The 16,327-nt window shown below is 51.4% G+C and overlaps 2 protein-coding genes across 2 annotated transcripts in view; one reads left to right on the forward strand and one right to left on the reverse strand.

Moving 5' to 3' along the window:
• LOC115492522 (uncharacterized) overlaps positions 1-16,327 on the forward strand; it is a 152,864-nt gene that overhangs the window by 79,813 nt on the left and 56,724 nt on the right. The window contains exon 8 of the mRNA XM_072921465.1: positions 15,590-16,222. Within this exon, the coding sequence (XP_072777566.1) occupies positions 15,590-16,222 (633 nt within the window). The remainder of the gene's footprint in view (positions 1-15,589; positions 16,223-16,327) is intronic.
• On the reverse strand, positions 5,393-6,325 carry LOC140681507 (olfactory receptor 14A16-like). The gene has a single exon (XM_072921401.1). It carries the CDS (start codon positions 6,323-6,325, stop codon positions 5,393-5,395), a length of 933 nt encoding a protein of 310 aa, XP_072777502.1.

Here is a 16,327-nt window from a genome sequence, read left to right on the forward strand (position 1 = left end):
GGAAATATGTATGTGGTTCCACAGCGATGTCCTTTATTGCCAGCTCCTCTGAAGGGATGCAGTGACAGTTCTTCTGCCAAACTGGGCAGAAATGGGTGTTTATATGGGGTACTGGGGTGTGTCAGAAATTGTCCAGTCGCCAGAGTTGAGAAGAATACGACCAATAGCCTTACAGAGAGATAAGAAGGGTCTGAATGCAGAAGAGGGGCTTCTTTGCTCCCATCACCGTGACTTAGGCATTTCTTATCTTAGGTGAGTGACCGCCAGGGAGGCCTTGCAGGGCCTCTGACTGCTACAGTGACACTGCAGAACCTCATGGAACCGTGAGTCAGTTGTGACAATGCAGGTCCAAGGACACCACGGTGACACTACAGAACCACAGGGAACCAAGGGTCCGTGGTGACCTTGTGCAGCCGCAGTGTCACAGAGGAGCCGCTGTGACACAGCGAGGGCACACGGAGCCCAGGGGACATTGTGACACATCAGGGCTTTGTGGAACCACGAAGCCATTGTGACATTGCAAGGCCTCATGGAAGCACGGGGCCATTGTGACACTGCAGAAGCAAGGGGAACATTGTGACACTCCAGGGCCTGATGGAACCAAGGAGACCATTGTGACACTGTGGGGTCCCATGGAACCAAGGGAACATGGAACAGGTCTGGCTGGCTGGGCCTCCTGGGGACCACCTGACAGGTCCGACTGACCTTGGCATGTTGAGGGATACTTCTCATCTGCCCCTGAAGCACTGGGACTCTGGGGTTTCCTTCCTATGGGAGAGAACTGTCCTTCTCCTCCAGGGAACCAGGGCCAAAACTGGGATTTCTTCTCCAAATTTCCTTATGTAAAAGGATTGTTTCCAGATGAAATCTGCCAGGAGAGACAGGTCTGGCTGCCTTGACCAAGGGTCACCTCTTAACTGCCTTTGAAATGCTGGGACCGTGTGCTTTTCTTTCTTATGAGAAAAAAACCCATCTATCTTGACCAGGCACCCATGGCCAAAACTGAGGATCTGCCTCCAGAATTCCCTATATCCAAGGATAGCTCCCAGACAGAAGCTGCCAGGACTGACAAGTCTGGCTGGCCTTGGCTTCCTGAGGGCTGGCATTCATGTGCCTCTGAAACACCGGGGCTCTGTTCTTTTCTTCCTAATGTAAATAATTCTTCCTATCCAGGAACCCACAGCCAAAATTGAGATTCCACCTCCAAAATGCCCTGTGTCCAAGGATAGCCCTTAGATGAAAGGTATCGGGAGAGTCAGGTCTGGCTGGCTTGGTCTAAGGGTGCGCACCTCTCATCTTCTTCCAGAACACTTGGACTTGCACTTCTCTTTCCTGTAGGAAAAAATCATTCATCCTGTCATGGCCAGAACTGGGATTCCACCTCCAAAACTCCCTACATCCGAGGATTAATGCTTTGATAAATGTTTTTTGTTGATTTAATGACCTATTAAACCTTTTCCCAAAGTTTCTCTTATCTTTTATGTTGCCAGAAAGGATGTTTTATTGTTTTGAGCTCCTGAGAATCTCTTGTTGGTATTTCTCCAGTGCATCCAACTCAGAGGAAAGAACCAATTGTAATTCCTTTTAAATGTCCCATTGAGAGAGTTTTTTAGGGGATGGGGGTCAGGGCTTGTCTGTCCTGCTTGGCACAGCCCAGGCAGGGCTTTCACAGCCCCATCCCACACTCCATTTCCCAGCTGGAGCCGCTGGTGCCTCTGAGTTCTGCTGCCCCAGCCCCAGGGATGCTCTCCTTGTCTGCCCATTCCCCCAGGGTCTCTGGGCAGGGATGGCCTCAGTGGGGGCTGCTGACATCCTCAGCAACTTGGAGGCTGCTGCTGAATTTTACTGCTCCAAAGGCTTCTTCAGCCTTCAGCTCCTCAGTGCAGGAATTCAGTGCCCCAGGGCTCATTAAAATTCAGAATACCTTAACAAGCCAAGCCCTGGGAATCATTTAAGTTTTCAAATCTCTTGTGGTTGATTACACTATATTTAAAAGGACAGTGAAAAAATATTTCTTCAGGTCCTGTTTAGTTTTTTTTACTCCTAATAAATTGATGTGTGAAATCTCCAATTGACACTGAATCCAAGTGCCTCCTCATGCAGTTGGAATAGATATGAAAATCAAGACCCTTTATGGCTGACAATCCATCGGACTCTGTCCCTGCCCCCACCCCACCATTTCCCCCATCCAAGCCCTGGCACTCAGAGCAGCTGAGGAATGGAGTCACATCCAGGGGCATCCCCAGAACTGGAGACTTTGGCCCGGCCATTTACATCTCTTTATTGCTGATCTGGACAAGGGGATAGAGGGCAGCCTTGGTCAGTTCCCAGGTGACACCAAGCTGGTGGGAGTGTGGCTGTGCTGGAGGGCAGGAAGCTCTGCAGAGGGCAGCAACAAATCTTCTACACTGGAATTAGGAAGGGCAGACTTTGGCCTTTTTAGGATTCTGATTTGGGGAGTACTGAATCAGGTACTGATATTTTAAACAAAAGCTGCCCTTAAAAAGGAAGGGGTTTAGGAAGGATGAACATATTTCAAGAAAGCTGTCTTAATGGGGAAGGAGCTGCCTATCCCAGTGTGGCAAAAGATGAGCTAGTGATGAAAATTACTGTCCTGGCTGCCCATACAGCTTTCCTGGGAACTCAGAGGAAAAAAGGAGTGGCAACACAGGAAGTGTTTTACAATGCCCTTAGGCTATGCAGAAAGACAATTAGAGAGGTGAAAGCTCAAATAGAACTTAACCTGTTGATTTCTGTAAAAAAAAAAAGAAAAGTTTTACATAAAATTTTGTAGCAAAGGCAGGGAGAAGGAGAATCTCTATTCTTTATTGGATGCAGTGGAGAATACAACTAAAGATAAAGGGGTCACAAGCTCAGCTCCTACACAGGGAACTAAAGATAAAGTAACTAAAGAGAAGGAAAAGGCTAAACGATTTTACACCTTGTTTGTCTCAATTTTCAACAAGTACACAGGTTGTCCTTAGGACAAGTGTTCTCCTGAGCTGGCAGATGGGGACAGGGAGCAGAACAGCCCCCTGTGATCCAGGAGGAAGCAGTTGGTGAGGAGCTGAAGCACTCAGATTCTCACAGGTGCATGGGATGGAATCTAGCTTAGGGGGATGAGGGAGCTGGTGGATGAGCTCCCCAAGCTGCTCCCCATCATTTACCATCAGTCCTGGCTCACCAGGGAGGTCCCAGAGCACTGGAGGTGCCAGTGTGAGCCCATCCCCAAGAAGGGCTGGAAGGAGGAGCTGGGGAACTCCAGGCCTGTCAGCCTGACCTCGGTGCCCGGCAAGGTTATGGAACAGATCACCTTGAGTGCCACCACAGGGCACCCACAGGATGGCCGAGGGGTCAGAGCCAGCCAGCGTGGATTTAAGAGGGGCAGGTCCTGCCTGAGCACCCTGATCTCCTTTTATAACCAGGTGACCCACCTGTGGATGTGGGAAAGGCTGTGGATGTGTCCATCTGGACTTCAGCAAAGCCTTGGACACTGTCTCTGACAGCATTCCCTGGAAAAGCTGCAGCCCACGGCTTGGGCAGGTTCCCTCCTGGCTGGGAGATGGAAGAGCTGGCTGGAGGCTGGGCCCAGAGAGGGGTGGGGATGGTGCTGCACCCAGCTGGTGTCCAGTCCCTGGTGCTGTCCCCAGGGATCTGTGTTGGGCCCAGCCCTGTTTAACATCTTCTCCGATGATCTGGGGGAGGGGATCGAGCCCACCATCCCCAAATTTGCAGGTGACACCAAGCTGGGTGTGAGTGTGGATCTGCTGGAGGGCAGGACAAGAAGACACAGCCTTCAGCTGCACCAGGGGAGGTTTAGGCTGCACAAGAGGAAGAAGTTCTTCACAGAAAGGGTGAGTGGGCACTGGAATGGGCAGGCCAGGGGGGAGGTGGCAGAGTCACTGTCCCTCTCCAGTGGCACTCAGTGGCATGGTCTGGGTGACAAGGCGGTATTAGGGCATTGGTTGGACTTGGTGATCCCAAATGTCTTTTCCAGCCTATTTGATTCTGTCATTCTGTGATGATTGGGACACTCTGGGGCCATTGTGACCCTGCAGGGCCTGGTGGAACTAAGAGGACCATGGTGACACTGTGCAGGCCCATAGAACCAGGGCTCCATTGTGGTGCTCTGGGGCCCAATGGAACCAGGGAGTCCCCGTGACACTGGGTCCTGGTGGAACCACAGAGGCCATTGTGACACTGCAGGGCCTCGTGTAACCGAGGGGTTTCACCATTGTGACACTGCGAAACCAAGGAGAGCTTTGGGAGAGTCCAGGGCCCAGTGGAACCAAGGGGCCGTTCTGACACTGCAGGGCCTCGTGGAACCAAGGGGACATTGTGACACTGCAAGACCTTGTGTAACCAAGGGGCCACTGTGACACTCTGGGGCCTCAAGGAATCTGGAAGGCCCTTGTGACACTGTGTGGCCTCATGGAAACAAGGAGTCCATTGTGACACTGAGGGGACTTGTGGAACCACAGAGAGCATTGTGATAGTGTGGGACCTCGTGTGACTATGGGGCCTTTGTGACACCCTGGGGCCCCATGGAACCAAGGGGCCACTGTGAAACTGCGGCACCAATGAGAACATTGTGACACTGTGAAGCCCCATGGAACCAAAGAGTCCATTGTCACATTTTGGGGCCCCATGGAAACAAGGGAACCAGTCTGACAGTGCAGGGCCTGATGCAACCTGGTGACACTGAGGGGACCCATGGAACCAAGGACATCTTTGCAGATGACACCAAGCTGGATGCGAGTGTTGATCTGCTGGAGGGTAGGAGGGCTCCGCACAGGGCCCTGGACAGGCTGGATCCAGGGCCCAAACCCAACAAGGTGAGGTTTAACAAGTCCAAGTGCCGGGTCCTGCACTTTGGCCACAACAACCCCTGCAGCGCTACAGGCTGGGGACAGAGGGGCTGGACAGCAGCCAGGCAGAAAGGGACCTGCAGGGACTGATGGACAGCAGGCTGGACATGAGCCAGCCGTGTGCCCAGGTGGCCAAGAAGGCCAATGGCTCCTGGCCTGGATCAGGAATGGTGTGACCAGCAGGAGCAGAGCTGCTGTGCCAGCACTGATCTGCCCCCAGCTCTGCACACAGACATTGCTGCTGCAGCTCCAGAGAAGGCAACAAAAGGACATCTCTGCAGAAAACTCTGCTGGGATATCCTTTAGTTCCTTTAAAGCCACCAAGAGCACAGCCCCTCATTGACATGGTCTGTTGCAATAGGGAAGGTGGACACAAACAAAATGAGAAATGGCACCAAAAATGACATTTATTGTGGAAAACATGAAAAAAGAACAACAAAGGAAAAAAATCCCCATAATTAAACCAACAAGAAGTACAAAAGACAACTTTTATTACAAGTGATTTGCAGAAATTGGCCAGCAGTTCAATGTCCCTGAAAGCACCCAGTCATGAGTCTCCACACTGCAGCCTTGAGCTCCCGGTTCCTCAGGCTGTAGATGAGGGGGTTCAGGGCTGGAGGCACCACTGTGTACAGAACTGACAGGGCCAGATCCAGGGATGGGGAAGACATCAAGGGGGACTTCAGGTAGGTAAATACACCAGTGCTGATAAACAGTGAGACCACGGCCAGGTGAGGGAGGCAGGTGGAAAAGGCTTTGTGCTGTCCCTGCTCAGAGGGGATCCTCAGCACAGCCCTGAAGATCTGCACATAGGAGAAAACAATGAACACAAAACATCCGAATACCAAACAGGCACTAACAGCAATGAGCCCGAGTTCCCTGAGATAGGATTTGGAGCAGGAGATCTTGAGGATCTGTGGGATTTCACAGAAGAACTGGCCCAGGGCATTGCCATGGCACAGGGGCAGGGAAAATGTATTGGCTGTGTGCAGCAGTGAATAGAGAAAGGCACTGGCCCAGGCAGCTGCTGCCATGTGGGCACAAGCTCTGCTGCCCAGGAGGGTCCCGTAGTGCAGGGGTTTGCAGATGGACACGTAGCGGTCGTAGCACATGATAGTCAGGAGGCAAAACTCTGCTGAGGTGAAGAAGAGAAAGAAAAAGAGCTGTGCAGCACATCCTTTGTAGGAGATGTTCCTGGTGTCCCAGAGGGAATTGTGCATGGCTTTGGGGACAGTGGTGCAGATGGAGCCCAGGTCGCTGAGGGCCAGGTTGAGCAGGAAGAAGAACATGGGCGTGTGCAGGTGGTGGCCGCAGGCTACGGCGCTGATGGTGAGGCCGTTGCCCAGGAGGGCAGCCAGGGAGATGCCCAGGAAGAGGCAGAAGTGCAGGAGCTGCAGCTGCCGCGTGTCTGCCAGTGCCAGCAGGAGGAAGTGGCTGATGGAGCTGCTGTTGGACATTTGCTGTGGCTGCACATGGGCACCTGTTCATGGAGAAAGGACAGTGAAGAGATAGAGGAGATACCTGTAACGAAAATCAAAGACATTTCCCATAAACCCTCCTCTGTGACACATGTGGACATTGTCTTTAGTGTTTCTGATGTTTGGGGTCTTCTTTATAAGCTCTCCCTTATCTCTGATGGTGTTCCTGGATATCAGAAATGCTCAGCATTTCGGCTGCCCTGTGGTAGAACAGAGTGAGTTGTCTGATGCAAAATTATGAGCAGAGACTGGGGGAAGAAGGTCTGTTACCTCATTCTGTTTGGAGTTTCTCTGGGCTTTCACTTATCTCAAGTGGAGGATGTTCACACTCCCAAGTTCTCTGTTAAGCTCACCAGGTACTGCTGAGAGCAGATGGATCCACCACAGCTCAGCTCCACATTTGGAGCCAAGGACTCACCTTGCTCATTTCACCAACCCAGCAGCATTTTCAGTGTCAGAACACCACTGCCTTTCCCCATCAATCTTATAACTCAGATGTGCTCTAGGACAGGTTTGCACCCTGCATTGAAGCTCCCAGCTTGGACTGAAATCTCCGGGAGACTTCCAAGTGTCCTTCTGATGGCACTGGATGAAGGGAGATGCAGCTCCTTCCCTGGCTGCACTGCCAGCATTGCCCAGAGCCGGGCACTGGGGACAGCTGTGTCACCCTGAGCCAGCTGTGCCCCCTGCCAGAGCCCCCAGTGCCGGGCAGCTGCTCCCAGCCCTGTGCTCTGCAGAGGGAACTGGGCCCGGGGCTGCAGAGCTGCCCCACGGCTCTGCTGCAGCTCTGCCTGCACAGGAGGGGCTGCACGCCTTGGAGCCCCGGCCCTGAGGGCAGAGGCTTGGCTGGGGGACAGGAGGGAGGGGGCTTGTGCAGAGGGAGGGGCTGCACTGGAGGGGATCCTCTGGACATCTCTAAACTCTCCCTGCCTCAGCATTTCTGGGTTTTGTTTTCTCTCCTTCCCTGATCTCTCTGGTCCTGGAGATTTTCCTCCTGCAGGTGTTTCCCTGTGCCTGATCTCTCTGTGCCAGCACTCCCAGACCCCAAATCTCTGTGGACTCTCCTTGGCCTGACAGAACCCTGCCTGTTTGCAGGGCACTGGCTGGGGGCAGGTTCTGTTTGCAGCTTGGAGAAAGGACAGCTCAGACTGAGCCTGATGGCTCCAGCGAAGGTGATGCTGCTGCTGTCCATGGGCAGAGTGGCTGAAAGCACATTAGGGATATCCTGTGAACCTGTTGATCACTAAAATAACAGTTTGGATATCTCATGCACTTGTCAAAATTCATAAACCACCATTAATATTTACCCCCTTTCCTGTCACTCTCCAATAATAGGAAACTGAATAAAAAGTCTTAGGAAATTTCCTCCTTTTTATCAAAATCTTTGTCTTGGAAAAATTCTATGAGTGATCAGAACCCCTCAGCATCTCAGAGCTTTATGAACATTTCACCCGCCATGCACCAGAAATGCTCAGAGTTGTACTCACAGGGTCTGTGGGCATTGGGATGTTCCAGCTTTAGGAGATCTCTCCAGGAGCTGCAGCTGCATTGTCCTGCAGCCAGAGGTTCCTGTGCCAAGGGCTGGCAGTGATTCTGCCCCAGGCACTTCTCAGCCCCTTCCCAGCCCTGACTGATTGAAGCTCTCTGTGCCTCTGTGCTGTGCCCGGGCTGGCTGCAGGCAGTGCCCCAGCCCTGCTGGGCTGGGAGAAGAGCTGCTCAGCAAGAGAAATGTGCTTTTGAAGCTCTCCTTGGTTACCAGGATCACCCTCTGTGCCAGGAGCCTGGCCCAGCTCAGCAGCACAGACACAGCACAAGGACTTTAATGATCCTCTGGGGCTTTGTGCTCAGGCCCTGAACATCAGGCCCTGAGAGGGAGCTGCAGAAACCTCTCCAGAACTCCAGGTCAGAATCCAACTCCAAAGTTTCTTGGACTTTTAATGGGTCCCACTGAGGGACACGACTGAGAAAGTGTCCCCAGGCCCCAGGCAGAGCAGAGAACTGGAGGCACTGATGACAGGTGGGCACAAAGAGAAGCCAAGTCTTGGTGCCCTGGGGCACAGCAGGGTCTGTGCCACCAAGGGCTGGGAGGAGACACCTTGTCCTGAGGCCCTGGGGCCTCCTGGCACAGCCCCAGCCAGGCTGGGCACTGTCACCCCCTGGTCCTGCCCTCAGCATTCCCCCCTAGCCCACATCCCAGTGGCCTCAAGGATCTGCTGGAAGGAGTCCCTGGGGAGCCTTGGCCAGGAATGGCCCTGGAGGCTCCTTCATGCTCCCAGGGACTGCAGGTTTTTCAAAGGACTTTGGCTTTTGCTTTTGCCTTGGAGTCTCTGAGAGGTTTCTGCAATCCTGGCCTCCAATTATCTGCTGTAATTAGTCCCTGGAGAGGCTTTGTCAGGAACAACACTCAGTGGGGCTCATTAATGCTTCAAGGTACTTCAGTTCTTTTAAGGTACTTGGTGTTTCCCTTTTGATCCAGACTCTGTGTGAGGTTTGTGCAATCACGACCCCAATTATCTGCTTTAATGAGTCCCTTGAGAGCTTTGTGCTGACACTCAGTGGGGCTCATTCATGCTTTCAGATACTCAACTTTTTCCAGGTACTTTGGATTTTCCTTTCCACCTTGAGAGGTTTTGGTGCCATTTTGAGTCTCTGAGAGGTTTTTGTGCCATCCTGGTCTCCAGTTCTCTCCTCCAAAGAGTCCATGAGGAGCCTTTGTTGGGGATGGACCTCAGTGGGACCCATTAATGCATTGAGACATTTTGGTTGTTTGCTCTTGATTTTAACTCCTGGACAGGTTTGTGCAATCTCCTCTCAGGCCCTGATGTTCCAGGGCTCAGCTCCAAATGTACCACGGGGCTCAATAGGATCAAGCAAGTCCTGACAAACCATGGCTCTGCCTTGATTTCCCTCTGGTCTTGTGCAGTTCATCAGGAAGTTTCTGTAGTGGTTTTGGTTCATCAATTTTGAGATTTCTTGGGCAATGCATCAATTAGTGTGGTGGGTTCAGTGCTGTCTAATTACCGGTGCACACAAAAGAATATAGTTCCTCATTTCCTGCTGTGAGGTAGGATTAGGAGAAAGGGAAAGTGGGATCAAAACTTTAAAAGTGCATAAAGAAAAGTTTATTAGCAGTAACTAAAAGAAAGAGTAATAAGAATCAGCACAAAACTTTCAGAACACTCTTCTTCTCGCCACAACTTTTTCTTCCTTATTGACAACGTAAGGAGACAAAACCTAAAATTTTCAGCCAGTTTACCACCTCTAGAATAGTCCTTCTTCACTTCACTTAGGGTGAGGAGTCTCTTTTTCTTGCTATGGAGGCTTCTCCATAAGGAAACAGTTCTCTTGTGGTTCTCAAGTTCCATGAATAGCAGCCACTCAGAAAAAGTGAAATAGTGAAATCCCTGCCATTTTTTCACAGCTTTTCCCACAGCTGTGTGTCATGGGCCATGTCAGCTTATGGGGTATTAGTTTAAAAATGAGCTGCTCAAGACCAGAGGTTCTCTTCAACTGCTTCTGAAATCATCTTCATCTCTGGGAACAGAGGTCTTCTTCTCTCCCTGAGGGCACAGGGTCTCATCACTCTTCTCTCTTTCTCTGTTCAAACTTCTCATGGGATCTCAGCTACTTCAACATTTGCTCACTTTAGCATGGAGGCCTTTGCTGAAACAAGTCATCTCCCGACACTTTTCAATGCCTTATAGGGAAAAAGAGAGTCTGATGTATCAATGACATCCTTCTCCACAGCTTTACCAGAGGATTTCAGCCCCAAGATCAAGGCATCTCCTCATCCCTCCCATCTGGGACTCAACTTCCTCTTCACTGACCTCGGTGTCTTCATGTTGCTCCTCTGTGTGCCTGCCCTGTGTCCTTTTCTCTCACTGGAGGGAGGATGGCAGCACTGGAAGAGTCAATATCTGCTCAGGGCTGCAGATGGTTACGTGACCCCAGCGGGACTCGGTGGCCAATTCTAATTTTGGCCATGGTTCCTGGACATGAAGACCAGTTCTTTTCTATAGGAATGGAGGAATATAGCCCCAGTGTTTCAGGGGGAGACAAGAGGTGACCACCAGAGGACAAGGCCAGCCAAAGCTGCCCGATTTTTTTCAGGGAAATACCCTTGAATATAGGAAATTTTTTAGGGAGAATATCAGTTTTGGCAATGGGCATCTGAAATGAAGGACGGTTCTTTTCCATACAAAGGAGCGCACTGAGCCCCAGTGCTCCAGGAGCTGATGAGAAGCAGCCCATGACATCCCAAGATCAGCCAGACCTGTCAGGTGGCCCCTGGCAGGCCAAGCCAGCCAGACCTGTTCCATGTTCCCTCACTTCCATGGGGACCCACAGTGTCCCAATGGTCCCTGGCTTCCAGGAGGCCCTGAGGTGTCACAATGCCCCCTTGGTGACACCAGGCCCTGAAGGGTCAGAATGGTCTCCATCAGGCCCCACAGAGTCATAATGGTCTCTGGGTCCATGAAGCCCCGCGGTGTCACCATGGCCCCTTGGTTCCATGGGCTCCAGTGGTGCCACAATGATCCCCTTGGTTCCATGAGGTGCCCACAGTGTCACAGTGATCTCCATGGGAAGGAAAGAACCGAGCCCCAGTGTGGCAGGGGCAGCCACCAGAGACCAAGGGCAGCCAGGCTTGATGGTACTGGGAGATTTAGCCTGGGAGCAATCCTTCAGTGTACTGAGTTTTAGAGTTGGAATCCCAATTTCAGACAAGGACATCCTGAGGAGCAGGACGGTTCTTTTCCAAAGGAAGGAAAGGACGGAACACCGGTGTTTTAGGGGCAGATAAATGGCGGCCACCAGAGGCCTAAGCCAGCCAGACGTCTCTGTCCTGGCATCATTTTTCTGGGAGCTATTCTTGTATATAGGGAATTTGGGAGGCAGATCCCAAATTTTGGCCTTGGGTGCCTGGTTGAGATGGATGCTTTTTAAGCAAGAAAAGCACATGGACCCAGTGTCTGAAAGGCAGATGAGAGGTGGCCCCTGGGTGGCCAAGGCAGCCAGACCTGTTTCTGTTGGCAAGTTTCATCAGGGAACAATCTTTGCATATAAGAATATTTGGGGAAGGAATCCCAGTTTTGGCCATAGGCCCCTGGAGAAGAAGGACAGTTCTCTCCTATAGGATGACAAAGCAAAGAGTCAATTGTGACCCTGGGGTCCCATGGAACCAAGGGGCCATGGTGACACAGCAGGGCCACGTGGATCCAGTGGTCCATTGTGACACTGTGGATCCAAGGAGACCATGGAGACACCCCCAGAACCTCATGGAACCAAGGAGTCCATGGTGACCCAGCGGGGCTGCATGGAGCCAATGGTCCATGGTGACACTGCCCATCCAAGGAGGCCATTTGGACACTGCAGAAGCTCATGGAGCCAGGTGGCCATTGTGACACTGAAGAACTTCATGACACCAGATATCCATGGGGACACAGCAGGGCATCATGGATCCCAGGAACGGCTGTTGGCAGTGTGGAAACTCCTGGAACCAGGGGCTGTTGTGGCACTGCAGCACCAACACAGCTGCTGCACCTTGTCCCCTGCCCTGCACAGCTCCTTGGGAGGCACGGCAGGAGCAGCACCCTGGGAGCCTCAGGAATGCCCCTCTGGGATCCATGGCACACACTCCCAGGGGCTGGAATTCCAGTTCCCAGCCAGGAAAAGATGTTCCTGCCCTTGAAGGCAAAGCTCTTATGGAAGAGCCAAAAGCCAAGTGCAGCAGGATCCTACAGTGACATTTCACTGCCAGCCTTCATAACTTCACCCATGGTTGTCGTAGCTCATGGATAGGGAATTAAATCAGGACAGGGTCTTTGGTGGGAGCTGCCCTGGGTCAAGGGCGGCACTGAGAGAGAAACAGAGCAGGCAAAGGAAGGCAGGAGAGAAAGGAGGTGTTTTGGTTTGGAATGACAGGTGTCTGCTAAGGGAGGCAGGAGCCTCTCCTGAAATGGAAAAATGTAGACTCTTTCTTTCTGAATTGTTATAAATTTGAAATTAAGGGGGGGGGCTCTCAGGTAAAAATATGGGAGCAGGAATAACAGCTTTTTATTAGAGAAGAAAATGAAAATATGAACCAAAACAACACTGAGAGAGCCAGAATACAACCTGACACCCTGTTGGACAGGGTGTTGGCCGCAGTCCAATTGGAATGGTGGCTGCAGTCCTCCTGGAGTGTCAGGTGTGGTTCTGTTGGAGAAGTGATCCTCTAGAAAAGGGTGTCTTCTTCTGAAGAGGAAGAGGCAGCCCAGAAAAAGCTGTGTTGGTGGGCCAGAATCTCAAGATTAGATGCAGGTAGGAATGCTTGGCTCCTCCCTCTGGGCGGAGCATCTCACAATGGGATGTTACAGTTCTTATCAGTCATGCTGTGACATTCAATAGCCCATTATCAGCAGATGTCTGCCCTGAGGGAGGATTGATTGTGGAAGAGATAAGGAAAAACTGCCCACTTAACACAGGACAACTGCCAAACAGATGGGAAATAGAACACATCTTACTTTTCAGTCTGGAACAGGAGGTCACAAACAAAATCAGCTGAGAAGGCGGCACTCTGAAAAGCAAACCAGAACTGACAGAAAATGAATGGGACAGAAATCAATAATTCTGATAGTTTTATTAATTATCAAAATAAATCACACCCACCCAGCACCATACAATCCTGATCCCAAAACCTCAATTTTGGATCTTCTCTCAATCTCCTTCCAACCCCATCTAACCCTGCAGGCGGAGGAACTGAGTAATTTTGGCATGGGACTGAGGTGGGAAACAGCCACTTTGAGGTGGGATTGAGCAATTTTGAGGTAAGATTGAGGTGTTTCCAGTGGCATTGAGTAATTTTGAGGTGACAGAGCAATCCACCTTGGCTTTTGGAGTGCAAAGATATGGAGAATACTCCCATATATTGCCCAAGAACCCACAAATCCTCCAGAATATGTTCCCAAACCATAAATTCCACCTCAAATACCTCTTAAATGGTGGGACATTTGACATCTCTGGTCAATACTCTTTTTAGACGTTTTTCAGGCGTTTTTAAGTGATAAAGACAAATCAGAAGAAAATTAGGGCCAAACCAAACCCAGATACCCCTTGAGCATCCCCTGAGCACTGGACAAAACAAACTTGGCAGAAATCAAACTTAACCCTCCATAAAATGCCTTGAGGAAGATTTGCTCTTCCCACAAGTCACTTGTGATGGAAACACAAACAAATCCCAAACATGAATAAACTGAAAATAGAAGCAATTCTGTGGCAAATCCAAGTTTCATCAGTTCCAGCACAGCTCCAGCTCAGCTGCCGGCAGGTTCCGATAAAAGGAAAGTGGAAATTTGGCCCAATACAGATTAATAAAGGGAAGGGAAAGGTCTGTGTAGATGTCACAAAGGTGACAGGGACAAAGAAAATAATGATTCTCATATTTGGCAAAGTCCCCAGACCTGTGAATTCGGGAGTTACTTGGGAATTTATCTACTTGAACTGGGCTTCTTGTAGGAATTTACTGGCCTTGAGTTCCTCACATTGGGGTGAATGATCCTTGTCAGTCTTGCTAGTATCATTTGTTCCCTTTTCTCCAGTTATTTAGAAAAATTTTTCAAGGAAGGACAAGAAAATACTTTCTTTACACTGGCCACCCATAACAGCCATTTTCCTCATAAGTTCTCCCAAAAGTCACTCAGAGGAAGCTGCATCCAAGTTCCTCCAGAAAGAGGCAGAACCTTCGCAGAGGAAAGACCCATGCTGTTGTCAAAGGCACTTGGGGTCAGACAGCAGTGCCCTGAACTCACTGTGCCAAAATAATGTCGCAATCTGGTTAATAAAATTTTTAGAGAGATGCCTCTGCCCCAGTGAAGGTGCTAAGGAGACCAAATCCAAAGTAAATGTGAGGTAGAGAGAGAGATTGAAAAAAAGAGAAAAGTGGGGAGAGCAAGGGAGTGACGGGAAAAGAGATCTCCCCCTGGGGCAGGGCAAGTGTGACATTGTCCCCTGTGTGCGTGTCCTTCCCAGGGTGGGGGTTTTACACCGGAGCCAGTTTGGGTAAGGGGGGTGGTGTTCACCCCCCACCCCGAGCAGGGATTGCCTCACTGTTTCAGGTTACAGTGTCAGATGTAACCAAAAGTGTTTTCAGTCACCATCTCCATAAACTGTTATCAACAGGTGGGGCAGTGTTCTTTATCTCTTCCATGGCTCAGCCCTGATAACACCTTCCAGGGGCCCTCTTCTGTTAATGGGCCATTGAGTGTCACTGCAGGGCTGATAAAATTACATCATCCCATTGTGGGATGCTCCGCCCAGGGGGAGGAACGAAGCATTCCTACCTGGATATAATCTCACCCTTGCAACACCATGACCACCTTGCCTACTGCATTCCCAGAGGACAAGAGCTCCATAACCACCAGTGGACCTTCAGAGGAAGACCAGACCGTTCTACAGGATCACTGCTTTGACAGAATCACGTTCATCACTCCAGCCGGACTGCAGCCACCATTTCATCAGACTGCTACCACCACCCTGACCATCGGGGTGTGAGGTTATATCCTGACTCTGTCAGATTAAGCCAGTGTTTCTGTATCATTGCTTTGATCTTAATTTTCTTACTCAAATTTGATTCTGGCTTAGATTCTCCCCCTGGTTTGCCTTCCAACCAGGACAAAACTGAATGTGCTCATCCCTTGTTTTCCTCCCAAAACAGAATTTCCCATACCCAAATCTTCACGAAATGGAGGAGGAGGCTGTGAGGAAGAGGAAGGCGCCCTGGGACATCCAGGCAGGTGAGGATGAAGTCAGTGCCCCTTTCCCCCTCTCTCCCGTTCCATCTCCTGGCCCAGCACAGCCCCCGGCTGCAGGACAGCCCCGCTGCCGACGCTCTGCTGACGGGGATGCACTGGGGGGATCTCCTTACCCTTCCTTGTGGCACGGAGGCAAATCCCACCCTCACCTTGTCCTTCCTACCCCAGAGCAGGAGCTGAGGATGGAGGCCAGGAAGGACAAATCCCTACAGCAGAACCTCATGGAAGAGGCCGTTTTGAGCAACTCCACAGCGCAAGAATCCAACAGGGAGGAAAAGCCCCGGAGATCCCACACAAGGAGGGGCTGCAAACCCAGCCCAGGGTGCTCTGAGGAGGAAAGGCCCACTCTGGGTCAGGAAGGTGGGCAGAGCTTCAGCCAGAGCTCAGACCTGGTGGTCCCCGAGAAGCTTCACGATGGGGAGAAGCCCTACAAGTGCTTGGAGTGTGGGAAGAGCTTCAGGCGGAGCAACAGTCTGAAACAACATCAGATGATCCACACTGGGGAATGGCCCTACGAGTGTGGGGAGTGTGGGAAGAGCTTCAGGCAGAGCAACGATCTGAAACGACACCAGACTATCCACACTGGGGAATGGCCCTACGAGTGTGGGGAGTGTGGGAAGGGCTTCAGCTGCAGCTCCCACCTCATCATCCACCAACGCATCCACACAGGAGAGAGGCCCTTCTGCTGCCCTGACTGTGGGAAGGGCTTCAAGCAAAACTCCCACCTTGTCAGGCACCGGCGCATCCACACTGAGGAGAGGCCCTTCCTCTGCCCCGACTGTGGCAAGGTCTTCAAGCGCAACTTCACTCTTGTCACCCACCGGCGCATCCACACTGGGGAGAGGCCCTACATGTGCCCCACATGTGGGAAGGGGTTTCACTCCAGCTACAATCTCCTCCTGCATGAGCGGGTCCACACCAAGGAGAGGCCCTTCCTCTGCTCTGACTGTGGGAAAGGCTTCAAGCAAAACTCCACCCTTGTAACGCACCGGCACATCCACACTGGGGAGAGGCCCTACGAGTGTCCCCAGTGTGGGAAGAGCTTCACCCGGAGCTCTCACTTGACCCAACACCAACGGAGCCACCGGTGACGGAAGCCCTGTGAGTGCCCCAACTGCAGGAGGAGCTTCGTGCACCGCTCCAGCTTCACCCCCCATTGAAGAACCCACATTGGGAAGAGCCCTGGTGATCC

Source organism: Taeniopygia guttata, chromosome 37 (genome assembly GCF_048771995.1).
Source record: "Taeniopygia guttata chromosome 37, bTaeGut7.mat, whole genome shotgun sequence".
NCBI classification, from domain to species: domain Eukaryota; kingdom Metazoa; phylum Chordata; class Aves; order Passeriformes; family Estrildidae; genus Taeniopygia; species Taeniopygia guttata.

What these genes read in the sequence shown, in the direction of transcription:
- LOC140681507 (XM_072921401.1), bottom strand. Translation starts at nt 6,325, where the DNA reads ATGTCCAACAGCAGCTCCATCAGCCACTTCCTCCTGCTGGCACTGGCA.